At 55.0% G+C, this 15,642-nt stretch overlaps 1 protein-coding gene across 1 annotated transcript; it reads left to right on the top strand.

Moving 5' to 3' along the window:
• The first annotated feature begins 423 nt into the window (after positions 1-423).
• NPTX2 (neuronal pentraxin 2) lies at positions 424-13,110 on the top strand. The gene is made up of 5 exons (XM_022587746.3): positions 424-1,062; positions 2,654-2,870; positions 8,073-8,317; positions 10,059-10,238; positions 11,275-13,110. Exons 1-5 carry the CDS (start codon positions 637-639, stop codon positions 11,500-11,502), a joined length of 1,296 nt encoding a protein of 431 aa, XP_022443454.1. The 5' UTR covers positions 424-636; the 3' UTR covers positions 11,503-13,110.
• Positions 13,111-15,642: the final 2,532 nt, after the last annotated feature.

Raw genomic sequence — 15,642 nt, forward strand, 5'->3', positions numbered from 1 at the left:
TCGCCCCCGCCCCGGGGCTGCGGCGACCGCGGAACGAGGCCTGGCGCCGCGCCCGCAGCCCAGAGCCGCCCCAGGGGCCGCCGGGGCACCAGTGGGCTCTTGGCTTCTCCACAGCCCGCGACGCCCGCGTCCTCAGGTGGGTCCGAGGGGCGCCTGGACACGCCGGCCGAGGCTCCCGAAGGCACCCAGAGCCTTTTTTACCTCAGCTCCCCGGTTCTGGGGGACCCGGCGGCCCAAGCTCGCGCACTCAGCTGGGGCTCACACGCCCACCCCCAGGTCCGCCGCTCCGCCGCTCCGCGAGTAGGCGCCCCCGCCCCGCCCCCTGCGTGACGTGAACCAGGCCAGGCCAATCAGAGCTCGCGGCGCCGCTCCTCATGCGCTGGGCACCCCCGCTCCCTTCCAGCTTAAGAAAGGGCGCTCGGGCCCGGCCTGGCCAGAGCGCGGAGCCAGGCAGAGCGAAAGAGACATACGACGGCTGGCGGCTCTGCGGGCTCCCGCGCTCCCGCTGCCCTCGAGCAGCGCGCCCGGCCGCAGCCCTCCGCGCAGGCGCCCCCGCCGCCCGCCCCGACGGCGCCCGCTAGCCCGCTAGCCTGCCCGCCCGCCCGCGGATGCTGGAGTGAGCGCGGCAGCGGCGGGATGCTGGCGCTGCTGGCCGCTGGCGTGGCGCTCGCTGTGGCTGCCGGGGCCCAAGACGGCCTGGCACCCGGCAACCGCTTCGTGTGCACTGCTTTGCCCCCGGAGGCGGCGCGCGCCGGCTGCCCACTGCCCGCGATGCCCATGCAGGGCGGCGCGCTGAGCCCCGAGGAGGAGCTGCGGGCCGCGGTGCTGCAGCTGCGTGAGACCGTCGTGCAGCAGAAGGAGACGCTGGGCTCGCAACGCGAGGCCATTCGCGAGCTCACGGCCAAGCTGGGGCGCTGCGAGGGGCTTGCGGGGGGCAAGGCGCCGGGCCGGGCGGCCTCGGGCAAGGACACCATGGGCGACCTGCCGCGGGACCCTGGCCACGTCGTGGAGCAGCTCAGCCGCTCTCTGCAGACCCTCAAGGACCGCCTGGAGAGCCTCGAGGTAGCAGGGCGAGGGGTCCCTGGGGGAACGTCCCCGAGGCTCAGGGCAGAGGAGGGGCGCATGGTCCTGCCACCAGGTTGTGCGGAACACGGCAGCCCGGACGCGCTCAGAAGCAGGGCGAGCTGGGTTCGGGGTCAGGGGCGTTCTCGGTCCTGCTCTGGAACTTACTTGCTTGGCTCGCATCCCTCCTCCCCACCTCCTTACTGGAAGGGAAGGGTTAAATCGCCCCGCGCGCCAGGACTGCCAGCTGTGCGGCCATTCATTTCCCGAGGTCCGAGCTGGCGAACGCGGATGGCCTCCTCTCTCTCTTTGCAAATCTCCGAGTCTCCCCTAGCAGGACGCGCTCGTGAAGCTTCTGTCGGGTGACGTGAGGCTGCCGCGTGAGGTCAGCAGCCCTGGGCGTCCGGTGTTTCCTTTCATAAATCAAGTTGGGCTGGACGAGAGCAGGTGGAGGTCCGGGGGTCTCGGCGGGAGGCGAGCGCGGGCCAGTCACCGGCCATACTAGACGCGCCTTGGAGGAAACCTGGTTAACTTCAAAGCCACTGTCCCCAAATTGCGCGGATCTAAGGTGCCCTTCCCGATTGCTTTGGGGGAAGGGACCTTATTCCCTTCTCTCTTGGAAGGCGTATGCAGTTTGGAACTTTGAGAGAGAAATGTTCATTTAATTTCTGTCTTTACTTTCCACCCTGTTTAAGCAGTGTGGATGTTTCTGTTATACACGTTTACCAAAATACTACTTCGCAAAACTAGGTTTCAATTACAGGTGGTAATTATTGCAAAATTACTTGAGAGTTTCCCGTGGCATGATGGCTAAATACAGTATTTCCAGCATCTGTATATCCTTCGATTCATTATGATTAATAACAGCTAACATTTCTGGAACACTAAATACGCGCCAGGCGTATTATCTAATTTTAACCCGTGCGACAACCCCGTGAGGCAGATCCTATAATCTGCATTTAAAATTTGGAGCACTTAGAGAGAGGGGGTAAATAGCTTGCCAAGGACTCATGGCTAGACAGTGGCTGGCTGCCTTCAGAGCCAGCAAAATGGTAGAGGAGTGAAAGAAATAAAAGCAAAGATTTCTGGAATTCAGAGTAGTCACGCTTTAGAGTTCTCATTTTCCAGTAACATCCCTGCAACCCTAGTCACGCACCTTTGTGCCATACTGGAGCTTGGGGGGGGTTAGATGAAAGTTCATCAGTTTTGAGGACCATTTGATTAACTCTTTCTCTCTCTTTTAATCCTAGCTGTATTTTGGTCTTTACTTGAGAATGACAGATATTGGTTAAATTTTTGACCTTTTAGTAAAAGAAGAAAAACAGCTTTCTCAGAGGGGAAATGAGATTCCTAAGTTTCAGATATCGCAGCAGAGCAATTCTTGTCTGACTATGAAATCCTTTCCATACCCCCAACCAAAAAAAAAAAGCATCAGTGAAATGCTCCCTTTCCTGCCACTGGCACGATTGAATACTCCCACTTTGGAAGCTTCTCCCTGTGTGTGGGGGGGCATTAGAGCTACATCTCCCAGTTTCTTTTTAACTGGCCTTAATACTTCTCCCGCTTGCATCCACTCCTCCCCCACCCAAAGCACCAGCTCCGAGTGAACGTGTCCGGCACGGCGCTGCCCGGCGACTTTCGGGAGGTGCTGCAGCGGCGGCTGGGGGAGCTGGAGAGGCAGCTGCTGAGCAAGGTGGCCGAGCTGGAGGACGAGAAGTCCCTGCTCCACAACGAGACCTCAGCTCACCGCCAGAAGACCGAGAGCGCCCTGAACTCGCTGCTGCAGAGGGTGACCGAGCTGGAGCGAGGTGAGTGCTTCACCAGTGTCTCTGTGGCCCCTTGGCTGACATCCATCCGGCCCCCCAGCCCACTGTCTTCCTTCTTGGCTGCCCCTTCTTGGCTTGGAAGTGGGGCTCAGAGCAAGGGAGGGCAGGCCGGGAGGGGTCAGCAGCACAGCCCTCTTGGCCATTGACAGATGAGGCCACTCCCAGACCCCTGCCTGCTGACTCTCGGGGCAGTGGCTCTGCTCCCGAGTTTCCCGAGTTTGCTCGGCTCTGAGGCTGCTCTCCCATCACCTCTGAACCTTCAGTCCTCGGTGCAGAAAACCACCTGACTCCTTACCATCCAATCAACAATCCACCTCTCCCTTCTGCCTCTCACTTCTCAGGTGAAGTGTTGCTTTTTCAACCTGAGTCATCTCATGGTGCACAGGGTTGGGGTTTCTCCCCCACAGGTGGGCCGACTTGGCCTTGTTGGCACTTGTCAGAGATGGTGGGGATGGAGGGGGCTGATGGCTGATGGGAGTGGCCTGGTTTTCATCACTTGTGCTCAGACCCCCGTTGTCAGCGGTGATTGTGGCGCCACATGGTTCATGGCTGTTTTTTGTTGTTGTTTTATAGTCTGTAGTTAGACTCACTCATTCCTTTTATTGCGTGATAAATTATAGGTATATCTGACTTAACAGATGTACTATAGCTCTGAAGATTCTGGAAAGGATTCCTCAGCCAATTGTAATAGCAAAATAGTGTTCATAAACAGGACTAGGTTCTGGTTAGGAAAACATGTCCCGAAATCCAGCTGGGTCAGTTGTGACCAGCCAGGTGGCTTTTCTTTTAGCCAGGTTAGAGACCATTGTGCCTGACTGGTTGTACTTATGTAGTCCCAGCAAGAAGTGTTTGTGCTAGCCCAATTTCCTCCTTGCCCAGTTATGGCTGATGAATTCAAACTGGATTGCTAGATCTCCAAAGAAGAGCTTGTCATTAATGTCTTTCTAGGGTGAGACATTACTGACCGCTTTGCATTTGTATTATTCCCACTACACGAATCCAAACTCGCACAGCATGCGTGAACAGGAAGCAGACAATGAGGGTGACTGATAACAGCCATTTCTGGAATTAACCCTGCCCCCAGCCCCACTGGCATCGTCCGTGGAAAAGCAAGACGCTCAGGATCAGCTCGGACAAACAACCTAATCCCTGACCTCCTGCCAGGTGGCCATTTCAGTCCCTTCCTACCTAGCCCCTGCAGCAGATTCTGAGTATCTTTCTCTTCTCTGCTCACTTTCTGGTGGGTAAGTTTCTTCTACAGACAGGAAGGGGAGGGATCAAGGGCCCTAGATCATTCAGATTGCACGGGGTGTGAAGTTTTACGTCTGCTGGTAGTGGATATAAGATTGTAGTCTTTTCAGATACACTAAGCTGACAAGGGCAATTTCTCATGACTCAGTTTTATGAATGGGTAGGTGAATGTCCAATGGCAGAATGTCCACTTACTCTTTCAGCGACGTCGGCTCCGCAGGGCCCGATGGAGTCACCCAAGGGGATGGTGTTTCTGTTTCATTCGATTTAGTCGCTTTTACAGCAGCATCCCAGAAGACACAGGTCTCCTTCATCCCTTTCCTGTTCTCTCCCTCCAGAAAAGTCTGTCCTTCCTTCCTTCCTCTTATTATTACACTTGGATTCTTGAGTTAAAAAAAAAAGTCCTCTCTGCCTCACCTCCATTGCTGGGTGACCTCAGGAAGCTCATTAGGTCTCAAGAGCCTTCCCCCGAGGCAAAGCAACTGCAGCTCAGGCCTCTGTCACAGGGCAGGAGGAGAGGAAGGCAGCGTCAGGGCCAGGGGAGGGTGGCTCGGGTTCCCTTGCCCAGCCTCGCCCTCATGGGACCTGGAACCTGCAGGCTGAGGGAGCAGGGACACTGCAGTTACTCAGTAGCTTGAAGCAGGGTTGGCTGCAGAATGAGGGGAGGGCTTTGCCAGAGACCTTGGTGGCTGTATACCTCACTTGGCATGGCAGCCGCATGGCTACAAGGAGGTGGGTTAGTAGAAGCCCACTGAGTTAGAGCGTGGAGACAGGATTCCTGTTATACCCATTTCATAGACCAGAAAAGTGCTCCAAGGTTCTCAGCCAGATGTGTCATGTGGGGAGAGGGGACCGGCTGGTGAGCAGCCGCAGCCACATAATCCCGCCCCTCCCCGTTTTGTTCTGTGACTCCAGGGAGGTTGTGAGTTTCACGTGGCTTCCTCTAAGGTTCTTCATCATGGCTTGGGCCACCCAGGAGATGCCACTTTTTGACTCTCCCTCCCATCCTTAGCCTGTCTGTTCACAGCCAGAAAGCAACAGTCAGGGCTCACCCCAGCCAGTCTGATTCCTGCACCCATGCTCTTTGGTGCTACGGAAAGCCCTCAGAACTCACCTGGCCCAGAGGGGAAGTCCGTGTTCGAACTAGAGCTGGACTGCACAACATAGAGCTGGACTGCACGACATTAAGTCCCCTGGCTGGCCATTCTTGCAGAGCCCGCAGGCCCTGGCACTGGGCAGCAGCTCAGCCTTTGCTGTCCTCTGCCTTTTGACCCCACCACGAGAATTCTCGAACCCTGTTTGCTCCACCCAGCCGTGGGATGAGTCTTTGAGGAAAGGTATCATCTGCTGACCAATTGGCCTTCTGGGCAGTTCTGAGTTTATGTCTGTCATGTAGAGACAAGTGTGAAGGGATATGTAAACTCCCAGGCCCCAAATATACCATGAGTAGAATATACACTGTGTTCCTTAGAAGCATCCTGCTGAGCCCAGAGGAGAGAGACCTCCACCATATGCAAAGTGGGGGCTTTGGGGTGCTCTGGCCTTCGCCGCATCGTCCCCTGCCTGTTAAGTGCCTGTTCTGCACCAGACGCTGGCCTCTGAGCTCCACATTCTCTATCCTCTGTAACCCCTGCAACAACCCAGTGAGATGGGATCTAGTTAGACGAGGGACTGAGTCAGAGCTAAGCGATGCCTGCATTCACGTGGCTGGCAGATTGCAGAGCTGGGGTTGAGGTTAGTGGTGACCCCCGAGGACCAGAGTCATGAAGGCTGCAGCCTGGAGGGGCATGTGAGCTCCCGCCATGCTGGGCGGGAGGCTCCTCCCAGCCCAGTGGTGTGCATCCAACCCTGTGTGTGCCCCTGCCACCCAGGTCCCACGGGTGCTCATTTTCTTTATTGTGAGACCTCCTCATCTGTGGCTGCCTCCAGACACAGGTCCGCCGGCGAGGGAGAGCCGAGCTCGGAGTTGAAGTAAACGTTGGAATCCTTGTCTCTTTGGTCTCAAGCCACCCCCCTCCTTAGCTTGTCTGCCACCTGCAGTCTCTGATTTATTGGTCAGGGCTTTTAATTCCTTAATTGGTTTTAACTGAGTTTCCTCTGAACCTCCAAGCTGTTTTATGTAAATAGAGGGCACCGGCTTTCGAGGTATGGCCACCCCTTGGCTCTCCCAGCTCTGATGAAACCTCTGTTGTCACCGAGCTAACGATATTACTGACACCGAGCCTTATTAAGTCAGCAAGCCTGCCCACCTGCCAGGAGAGAAGCAATTTCTCTCTATTAGATAATCACATCTCGTGAAAACACGAGCGTTTGCAGATTAAGTACGCGCAGCTGCGCGTAGCGGGAAGCGGGACTTCCGTTCCTGGTTCCGTCACTCACGGGCTGCGTGACCTGGGGTAAGTCCCGTGGTGCCCCCACTGTGCAACCTGCCAAATCGGGGAGTTGGGGCTTTCTGGTTCTCTCTCTTAGCTCTGCTTCAGCCTCATGTGGGGCCCGTGCCAGCCTAACCTCTAGCCTGGCCGCATCCTCGGCTTCCCCAGGCAACAGGGTCTTCCCAGCCCTTGCCGGGTGCTCCACGGCCTTGGGAGGTCAGGATGGATGAGGCAAGACTGCACAACCAGCAGATAGAAGTAAATGCTACATATGAAGCCCAGATTCTAGTATTCCTATGCTGCCTGTTCCGGAGAGGTTGGAAGGGTGACCCTGGGCCCTGCTGCCTTCCTTTGCAGAAGGTCCTTCGGTAGGTGTGAACCGTGGCACCGAAGAGCTTCTCTCACGTGTTCCTCACTGTGGCAGAAAATGAGTTTGGGGGATCGTGATGGAGAAGGTTCATCCACTCTGGGTCCTGTTCTACAGAGGGGGCAAGAAAGGGACAGATTTTGTCCACCAGTGACATGGGCAGTTTGGTTCCAGGCCGGGAGAGCCTGCCTGTCTTTGACAGAGATGGGGACCATCTGGCCCCTTGTGTGTGTTTAATAAATACTTGTTGAACGAATGAAAGGCATTTAGGTTCCTTCCCTGGCAGCGCCTGGTCCCCAAATAAGAGGGAAGCTTTTGCTGTGACAGCTCCCAGAGTCACCAGTCCCCTGCAAACTCTGAGATCTGTGATAACTAGGCAGGGGCTTGTCTTCTTGCGTGTTTATTTATGATGCTGCCATTAATTTTGAGCTTAAATCAAAACTGTACTGAAAATGACTTAGACCTGTTTAAGAGTATCACTAGTTTTCAAAAGGTCTGGGAAGTGCCATTTACATGGGGACGGCCCCAGGCAGGCCTCAAGGGTCAAGACCCTGGCCTGTGGGTAGCCTCTGTGGAGAGGGAGCCTCTGCGGAGAGGGAGCCTCTGCATTTCCCTGCCTCCCATTGCTTCCAGACTGCAGGAGACGGTCCATCAACTTGGTGTCCTCTTGAGGAGAGCAGGGCAGATCATGAGCAAAGCAATTCACACCAGGGATTTAGTCCAAAAGCCCCTTCTGACTTAAGTTGTGTCGAGTCACGGGTGCCTGGCTCCGTCACCTCGGGCGGTGGTGATTCTTCTGGGGGAGAAGTGACATGGACTCATTGGGGGACAAGTGTCTTTGGAGCGCCTGGGTTCCTGTAAGATGTCCTGCCTCCAAGCCCAGCAGGCCCCTGACCCAGCCCTGCTGAAGGGGCCGGGATTTCAAGCAAACAGTGGAGGGAACAGGGTTTCTGGCTTAATTTAACCAGAAAGTTAAATCCAGCTTGCCCCTACCCACTTCCTTGAGCTTCCAAGAGTGAGGATATGCCTGTTTCCCACTGGAGCTTCAGCACTGAACAGCAGCCGGTCAGTAGCAGGTGCTCCGTTGCTTGGGGGACCCACTGGTAGGCCGGGCGGGGGTCCAGGTGGGCTGCCGCTCTGGGTTGTGGTTGAGAGGGGGCTCACATGCTGCTGCCCCTCTCTCCCCCGCCCCAGGCAACAGTGCTTTCAAGTCGCCTGATGCCTTCAAAGTGTCCCTCCCGCTCCGCACGAACTACCTGTACGGCAAGGTCAAGAAGACGCTGCCCGAGCTGTACGCCTTCACCATCTGCCTGTGGCTGCGGTCCAGCGCCTCGCCGGGCATCGGCACCCCGTTCTCTTACGCGGTGCCCGGGCAGGCCAACGAGATCGTGCTGATAGAGTGGGGCAACAACCCCATTGAGCTGCTCATCAACGACAAGGTGAGGCCTGCTGGGACGGCCACCCCCCATCCTGGCGGCCACCGAGGTTGGGATGTTGCAGGGAGCCTGACGTCTGGCCACGGGGCTGTCCTCTTCGCAGTGGGGACAGTTTTGGCCTGACTCAGTCCCACTCTGGGCAGGTGGCTGGGTAGGGGGCAGGGGGCAGGCAGCTGCAGCTTGTGGAGATCCAAGCTGTGAATCCCGCCAGGAGGCCGCAGAGGGTCCAGGCACAGAGGCCACGGAAGGAACAGAATGAGCTGGGTCTCTGCGTGCTAGCCTGAATTGTCACAGACCCTCAGGCCGGTCAGTGAGGGCTGCTCCCCGGGGCTGCACCAATTAGGCGAGGGTGTGTATTTGTGTGTGTGTATGTGTGTGTGTGTATGAGTGTGTGATATTTCTCATGAGCACATCTTTTAGTGGGGGGGCTTGAAATATATTTATATACAATAAAATTTACACTTTTTAGTGTATAGTTCAACCAGTTTTAACCAATGCATACAATTATTGTATCCACCACAATTAAAATCTAGAACAGTTTCATCATCCTCCAAATTTCCTCATTCCCCTTTGTAGTCACCTCCTGCTCCTACTGCCGCCCATGGCAACCACCCATCTGCCCCCATCCCTGTAGTCCTGCCTTTTACAGAGTAAATGTCCCCTTTCTGACGGACTGGCTTATTTCGACATTCAGGAACGCGGTCTCCTCAAGAGATCAGCTCTGAGCATCTGCGGGACCCTCCAACAGCCTCACCTAAACTTAAGTCAGGCTCCACGTCACCCGAACTGCATCCTCACACCCTTCCTGCTGGAGCTGAGTGGTGAATGGCTGCACCAGCCCCCTGGCTGCCTGAGCCCCCAGAGCACTCACCAGGCAATGGCCTCCCACCCTGTCTGTCTTTACTAAACCCGCCCTGGCTGGAACTGAAGTGGGAAATGCTGTGGAATCCACCTTCAGGGCTCTTTCCAGTGGTGACCACATCCTTGAGCTAGGGATTAATTATCCTAAATAAGGCCCTTGGAGGAGGCAAGGCCGAGAGCCTTGTTTTCCTCTCGGGTTTAGATGTCGTGTAAATAGCCCATTCCTGGGAGGGAGCTCCGGGTTGCTAAGACACCAGCAGTAACAACACAGTGCTTCACAGGCCTACTGGTCTGTAGAGCACTCACAGGACTGCCAGGAGACAGTGTGGGTGGGAAAGGCCCTCCCCCCAGCTCTACGTGCATCCCCCCACCCCCTACACTCACACTAATTGAAGGTGCTCTGCACAGGAGGACACACATACATGCAGATCCCCAAGCGCCACGATGGCACTTGGGACTTCGCCTGCAGAGGGTAGATGCCTGGTCTGTTTTCCAAAGAAATTGGTCCAGTAGAGTCCTGACTTCCCTTTAGATTCTCCAGTGAGGGATGTTCAGGACCAGTATGCGGGGTGGGGAGCCGTCTGTCACATTTGCTTGGTCTGCACAGAATCCTAGGCCCTTAACTAAGCCCAGGTCCAAGGGTGTCCAGTTGAAAGCAGGTCACCCTGGGGTCAGGGTGTGTACCCAGGCTGCCCCTTTCCCCTTAAGAGTCTGTGGCACACGTGGTGTCTCCAGCCCAAGGGTCACTCTGAGCTGGGCAAGGTCAGGCATGTTACCCACAGAGCATAGAAGGGGAGCAGCAGTGGGCCCCGGGTCTCCGTATCCCCAGGTCAGACTCCTGGGAACCCCAAGGGGGCCCTCACCTGCACGTTGCCGCCCACAGGTCGCACAGCTGCCCCTGTTTGTCAGTGACGGCAAGTGGCACCACATCTGTGTCACCTGGACAACGCGGGACGGCATGTGGGAGGCCTTCCAGGATGGGGAGAAGCTGGGCACCGGGGAGAACCTGGCCCCGTGGCACCCCATCAAGCCGGGGGGTGTGCTGATTCTCGGGCAGGAGCAGGTGGGTGCAGGTGGGGTGCCGGGAGGAGCGGCTGGCAGGCCAAGCAGCACACGGCCGGGCCTGCGGGCTGCCCCTGGCCCTGCTCAGCTGTCTGTCTGCCTGCCGGACCTGGACCTGGCCACCGCAGCACGACGACCAGCCTGGATGGCCAGCATCCCTGCCGGCTCAGCCCGTGCTATCCTGTGGCCTAAGGGGCTGAGAGCGGGGATGGGGACACATCCTGCCCTTCCTGGCAGGGACCAAGTTGGTGTGGTGGGTTCAGACAGATTCTAGAATGGAGTCTGTCCGATACAGGTGAGCAGGAGTGACCCTGGAGTCCCAGGGTTAGGTAGCGACCCCGGGCCATCTCTCCAGCTGTTTGGCCTCTGCCGGCCACTGCCTTGACTCCAGATGCTGGGCGCTGGCTGGTATTGGCATCTTCCAGGAGCTGCCAGCTCAGGGTCGCGACCCTGATCCCCAGCAAGGGCACCTGGGGAACAACACCTGTGGGCGAGATGGGGCCAGGCCTCAGAGACTGCACTCAGAAAACTCGCCATCTGGGGCAGAGGCCGTCTGCTCTCGGGCAGATGAGAATTCACATTTCAGTCTGTGTTTGGGGTTTCCTGGAAAACGTGGAAAATGAGGGAACAGACGTCATGTCCTCTGGGGGGCTTTGAGTCTGGGCCCTTGGCTCTCCCCGCTCCCCACTACCCTGTTTCTTCTCCCCTGGGAGGGGCTGGGAGTCGGGAGACCCGGGTCCAGTCCTTGCTCTGGGGCCTTGGGCAAGGATCTCTCTGCTTAGTTTCCCCTCCCTAAAATGGGCCAGTTTGAGTCACGCCATTTCCCAGGCCTGACGTGCCCTAAAGCTTTGGAACTGGCAGGAATCAGTGGTCACGGGCTGCGATCTGAGTTGGGGAGTCAGGGAAATGCCCCAGTCCCCATCTCCCTCCCAGGCTGGCATCCCCCCACCTCCCCTGAAGCCGGTCACGCACTGGGACAGGTAGCAGATGTGTCTGCCTGTGAGCCTGCCCCGATGCAGTCTGTTCCTCTTTCCCAGGACACGGTTGGGGGCAGGTTCGATGCCACGCAGGCATTCGTGGGGGAGCTCAGCCAGTTCAACATATGGGACCGCGTCCTTCGTGCACAAGAAATCATCAACATCGCCAACTGCTCCACGAACATGCCGGGCAACATCATCCCCTGGGTGGACAACAACGTGGACGTGTTTGGAGGGGCTTCAAAGTGGCCGGTGGAGACCTGCGAGGAGCGTCTCCTTGACTTGTAGCCACCTGCTCCTCTGTCCAGGAGGCGGGGGTCGGGCCGTTCCCCTTACTCCCCCGGTGGAACGGTGTATAAACCTCCTGCCATAGTGCGCCGGGACCCCCAAAGCCCGTTCCCAGGGCATCTCTAAGCCTGAGGCGTTTGTCACCAGCTTTATTTGTTCCTAACCAAGATTTTGTTGGTTTGGGGGGAGGGGAAAGAAGCCCTGAGCTGCAGGCGGGTGGATTTCTGACTTCTGCTGTGAAGGGACTCTTGCCCTTAAAGCCCTGTTCAGCACCCCTGTAAATGCTAGCGCACCTCAGCCCTGCCCACCCTCTCGGATCCTTGGTGTCTCGTGTGCGCCATCTGTCCGTCCCCTTCAGAGGCTGTGCATCCATCCCGCTGGAGTGGCCGCGTCCCTTGTGTGTTGAGTACACCCTGCTGTCAACTGAGCACGCAGCAAACCACCCCCCGCCGTTCCACCCTCCCCCCAAAAGGGCCTTTCTCTTGATGTTCTTTACTCTGTGAATATTTCCGTCCCAGGAACTCTTGAGTCTACTGAGGAAGATGGGCTGCCCGGACAATGCCCTGCCTTTTCCAAGGTGGAGGGGGCATCCATGGCTCCAGAGAGGGGGCTGTGAATGGGAACTCAGAACGGAGAAGGGCCATGGCAGCTGTCCCTCCCCCTCTGTCACCTCTCCCTCTGACCCATGCTTTGGCAGAATCCTGGTTGGGTATGGCTTTGAAAGGTGTCTTTTCTCCACTGGTGCCAAAAGTTCAGTTGCAGCTTTTACAACCATTCGGTGTGGTTTGGGGAATTGATTTTTTTTTTTTCCCGACAGAAAAGAGCAGCCGTTAGCTGGCTCGCATTTTTGATGTCTCGCCCCACTGTGAGGAACGTGCTAGTTTTTGTTTTTGTTTTTGTTGTTGTTGTTTGGACGTGCTAGTTTTAATTCATGTTGATTCCTGTAAGCATTTGACTGTCTCCAGTATTTCCCCCAGAATGTTTTCAGGAAACGGATGTCATTTGGCTGATGTCTGCTTAGTGACTCCAGGCTGATTAATTTATTGGACAGAGGTAGTAATTTATTTTAAAGATAACGTGATTAGTGGGGAAATTTATACAGCTAAATATTATATATTTTATTTTTCATACATGTTTGAAGTGCAAATCTGTGGATATTCCATTTGTAGGAGCAAGTCGACATGCCCATCCTAACACTGTATGCTACAAGAACTCTTCTGGTGATGGAATTTTGATTAAAATGCACTGGAAGGTGCCTTGATGTCTGCTTTCTCCTTGTCCAGGGCTGAGGGCAGGGAGGGCTGGTGCTTTGCAAACCCCGGCAGGAGGTTGTCCTCTCTGGTTAGACTGGGCCGAGCCCCAGGGGGTGGCCCCAGGGGAGCTGAGGACACTTGGAGGAGGGTGTGGTACTGGACTGCGCCCTTCCCTCCTCAACTCCAGGCTCCGTCTGGGGATGCCCCGCAGGCCCTTCCCAGCCTCTCTGTCCCCAGCCTGTCCCTGTCATCTCAACTGGGAATCAGGCTTAGCTAGATGACCCTCAGCGCCCTGTCCCAGGTGTGACACCTGTTCAGCATCTACTCTGTGTGCTCTGCATTAAAATCTCATTTAATCCTGTTCACGACCCCCGGAAAGAGTTCATCCCAATTCACAGGTGAATACGTGGAACAATTAAACAGTCACTTTGGGATCATACAGCTGACAAAGGGCAGAGCTGGGATCCCAGCCGGCCTGTGGCCCTGAAGGCCCTTCCACCCACCCCCTGCCTCTGGCTTTTGGCTCCGAGGGGACCTAGGGCCAATGTGTCCTCCCAGTGCCACCTCTCTGTGTCCACCTGGCCCTGGCAGGTGTGTTGATATTTTCCCCATCTCCACAAATGTCAGGTATGCCTCCCTCACCCCCACTTTCTATTTTTGTATCTTTATTTCAGTAGCTGCAGAGTATAACTCAGTTTGTCCCCTTCCCGAGTGGCAATGTCTAAATTTTTATTCTAAGAGAGCAGAGTCCAGTCTTGGGGCCAAATGACACTATGTCATTGGGGCCAAATGACACAAATGTACTATGTGCTTGGTGTACTTGATAGGCCAAAATGGAAGCTGTGACTTCTAAAACCAAGATCATTACTGGGTCACTGAGGCTCTTGGAGTCTATTTTCAATGTTGTAGGTTATGACTTGGCAGGAGCTCAATCATTAGTGTTGGGTTGAACATGAAATTAGGCCAGGTTCCCTGCTTGGGGGGGTCTTTGGAATCCAAAGTGCTGAGGTCAGGTGGAGAGCAGTTTATTTGGAATCTCCTTCATGATGAAGCTACTCAGATCTCCCCCTGAAAGGCACTGAGGAATTACCTTATTTCATACCCACGCCAGACACTGAGCTTACCTTACCTGATTCCCTGGCACTGCTTCTTCCAGGAGCAAAACTTTGCATAAGGGCTTTGAACCCCTGCTGAGCCAGGTAACTTCCTTCCTGCAACTGGAGAAGCTCTGAACCCAGAACATGGGGCCAAAGTACTTCCTGACCCGATGTGGGAAAGTGAAACATTTCACCTCTCCTTACCACTGCTGCAGGCTGGTCCTCCTATTGGAGGTTTGGCTTTCCTGACATAAAAGCAGAAACAAGAATCAGCCAGGAAATCCTGTGAATTTCTTATGCCTTGAGCCTCGCATCTAAAAGAGACCCAAGGCCTCTGTTTCCCTACCCAAGACCTTACCCTTTGCCAGAGGCTGGAAAACACCTTGATAGTGAACTGGGTGCTCTGACAAGGGTGGGGTAGAGAGTGTCCTGGATGATGGAATATTCTGCTTAGCTGAGGGTTGCCATGGAAACTGTAGCTGGATGATCAATGATGAATGAATTGAAGTGATAAAATGCAACTCAATCGAAGGCAAACTGGGATGAAGTCTCTGCTGGTGGGGAAGGCAGACCTGGACCCTCTATAGACTTAGGGGACTCCAGCATCAGCTCTCCTTATACGGAAGGCCTTGGGAGAGGTCTTCCTGTTAAACACAGGTATTACCATTCATTCTATTCACTCAACAAGTATTTGGGGCACCTACAATGTGTCAGGCCCTATTCTAGGCTCCAGAGATACAATGGTGAGGAAGATAGCCAAGTTACTCTCTTTTTTTTTTTGCGGTACGTGGGCCTCTCACTGTTGTGGCCTCTCGTGTTGCGGGGCACAGGTTCCGGACGTGCAGGCTCAGCAGCCATGGCTCACGGGCTCAGCCGCTCCTCGGCATGTGGGATCTTCCCAGACCCGGGCACGAACCCGCGTCCCCTGCATCGGCAGGCGGACTCTCAACTACTGCGCCACCAGGGAAGCAAAGTCTACAAAGTAGACTTTAAGACATAAATTGTTACTAGAAATAAAGAAGGACATTTATCATTTTATAATGATAAAATGGTCAATCCATCAATAAATTATGACAATTATAAACACACATGCACCTAAAAGCAGAGCCCAAAATTACATGAAGCAAAAGCTGACAGAATTGAAGGAGGTGCACATGAAACATTCTCCAGGATAGACCACATGTTAGGCCACAAAATGGTCTCAAGAAATTGAAAAAGATTGAAATCATAATATATTTTCTCTAAGCACAGTAGAATAAAGCTAGAAATCAATAACAGAAAGTAAGTTGGAAAATTCACAAATGTGTGGAAATTAAACAACAAACTCTTAAACAACCAACGGGTCAAAGAAGAAATCACGAGAGAAATCATACAATATGTAAAAATGAATGAAAATGAAAACACAACATACCAAAACTTATGGAACACAGCGAAAGCAGTGCTAACAGAGAAATTTATAGTTATAAATGCTTACATTAAAAAAGAAGAAAGAGGACTTCCCTGGTGGCGCAGTGGTTGAGAGTCCACCTGCCGATGCAGGGGACACGGGTTCATGCCCCGGTCCGGGAAGATCCCACATGCAGTGGAGCGGCTGGGCCCGTGAGCCATGGCTGCTGAGCCTGCGTGTCCGGAGCCTGTGCTCTGCAACGGGAGAGGCCACAACAGTGAGAGGCCCGCATACCACAAAAAAGAATCTGCCTGCCAATGCAGGGGACACGAGTTAGAGCCCTGGTCCAGGAAGATCCCGCACGCCATGGAGCAACTAAGCCCGTGAGCCACAACTACTGAGC

Source organism: Delphinapterus leucas, chromosome 15 (genome assembly GCF_059928025.1).
Source record: "Delphinapterus leucas isolate spDelLeu-1000000601 "Yukka" chromosome 15, BTC_Dleu_Yukka2, whole genome shotgun sequence".
NCBI lineage: Eukaryota > Metazoa > Chordata > Mammalia > Artiodactyla > Monodontidae > Delphinapterus > Delphinapterus leucas.

Excerpts from the sequence above, each read along its gene's own strand:
- NPTX2 (XM_022587746.3), top strand. The coding sequence starts at position 637 with ATGCTGGCGCTGCTGGCCGCTGGCGTGGCGCTCGCTGTGGCTGCCGGG. Across the intron at positions 1,063-2,653 it reads ACCGCCTGGAGAGCCTCGAG|CACCAGCTCCGAGTGAACGT; the intron begins GTAGCAGGGCGA and ends CCCCACCCAAAG. Across the intron at positions 2,871-8,072 it reads GGTGACCGAGCTGGAGCGAG|GCAACAGTGCTTTCAAGTCG; the intron begins GTGAGTGCTTCA and ends CCCCCGCCCCAG.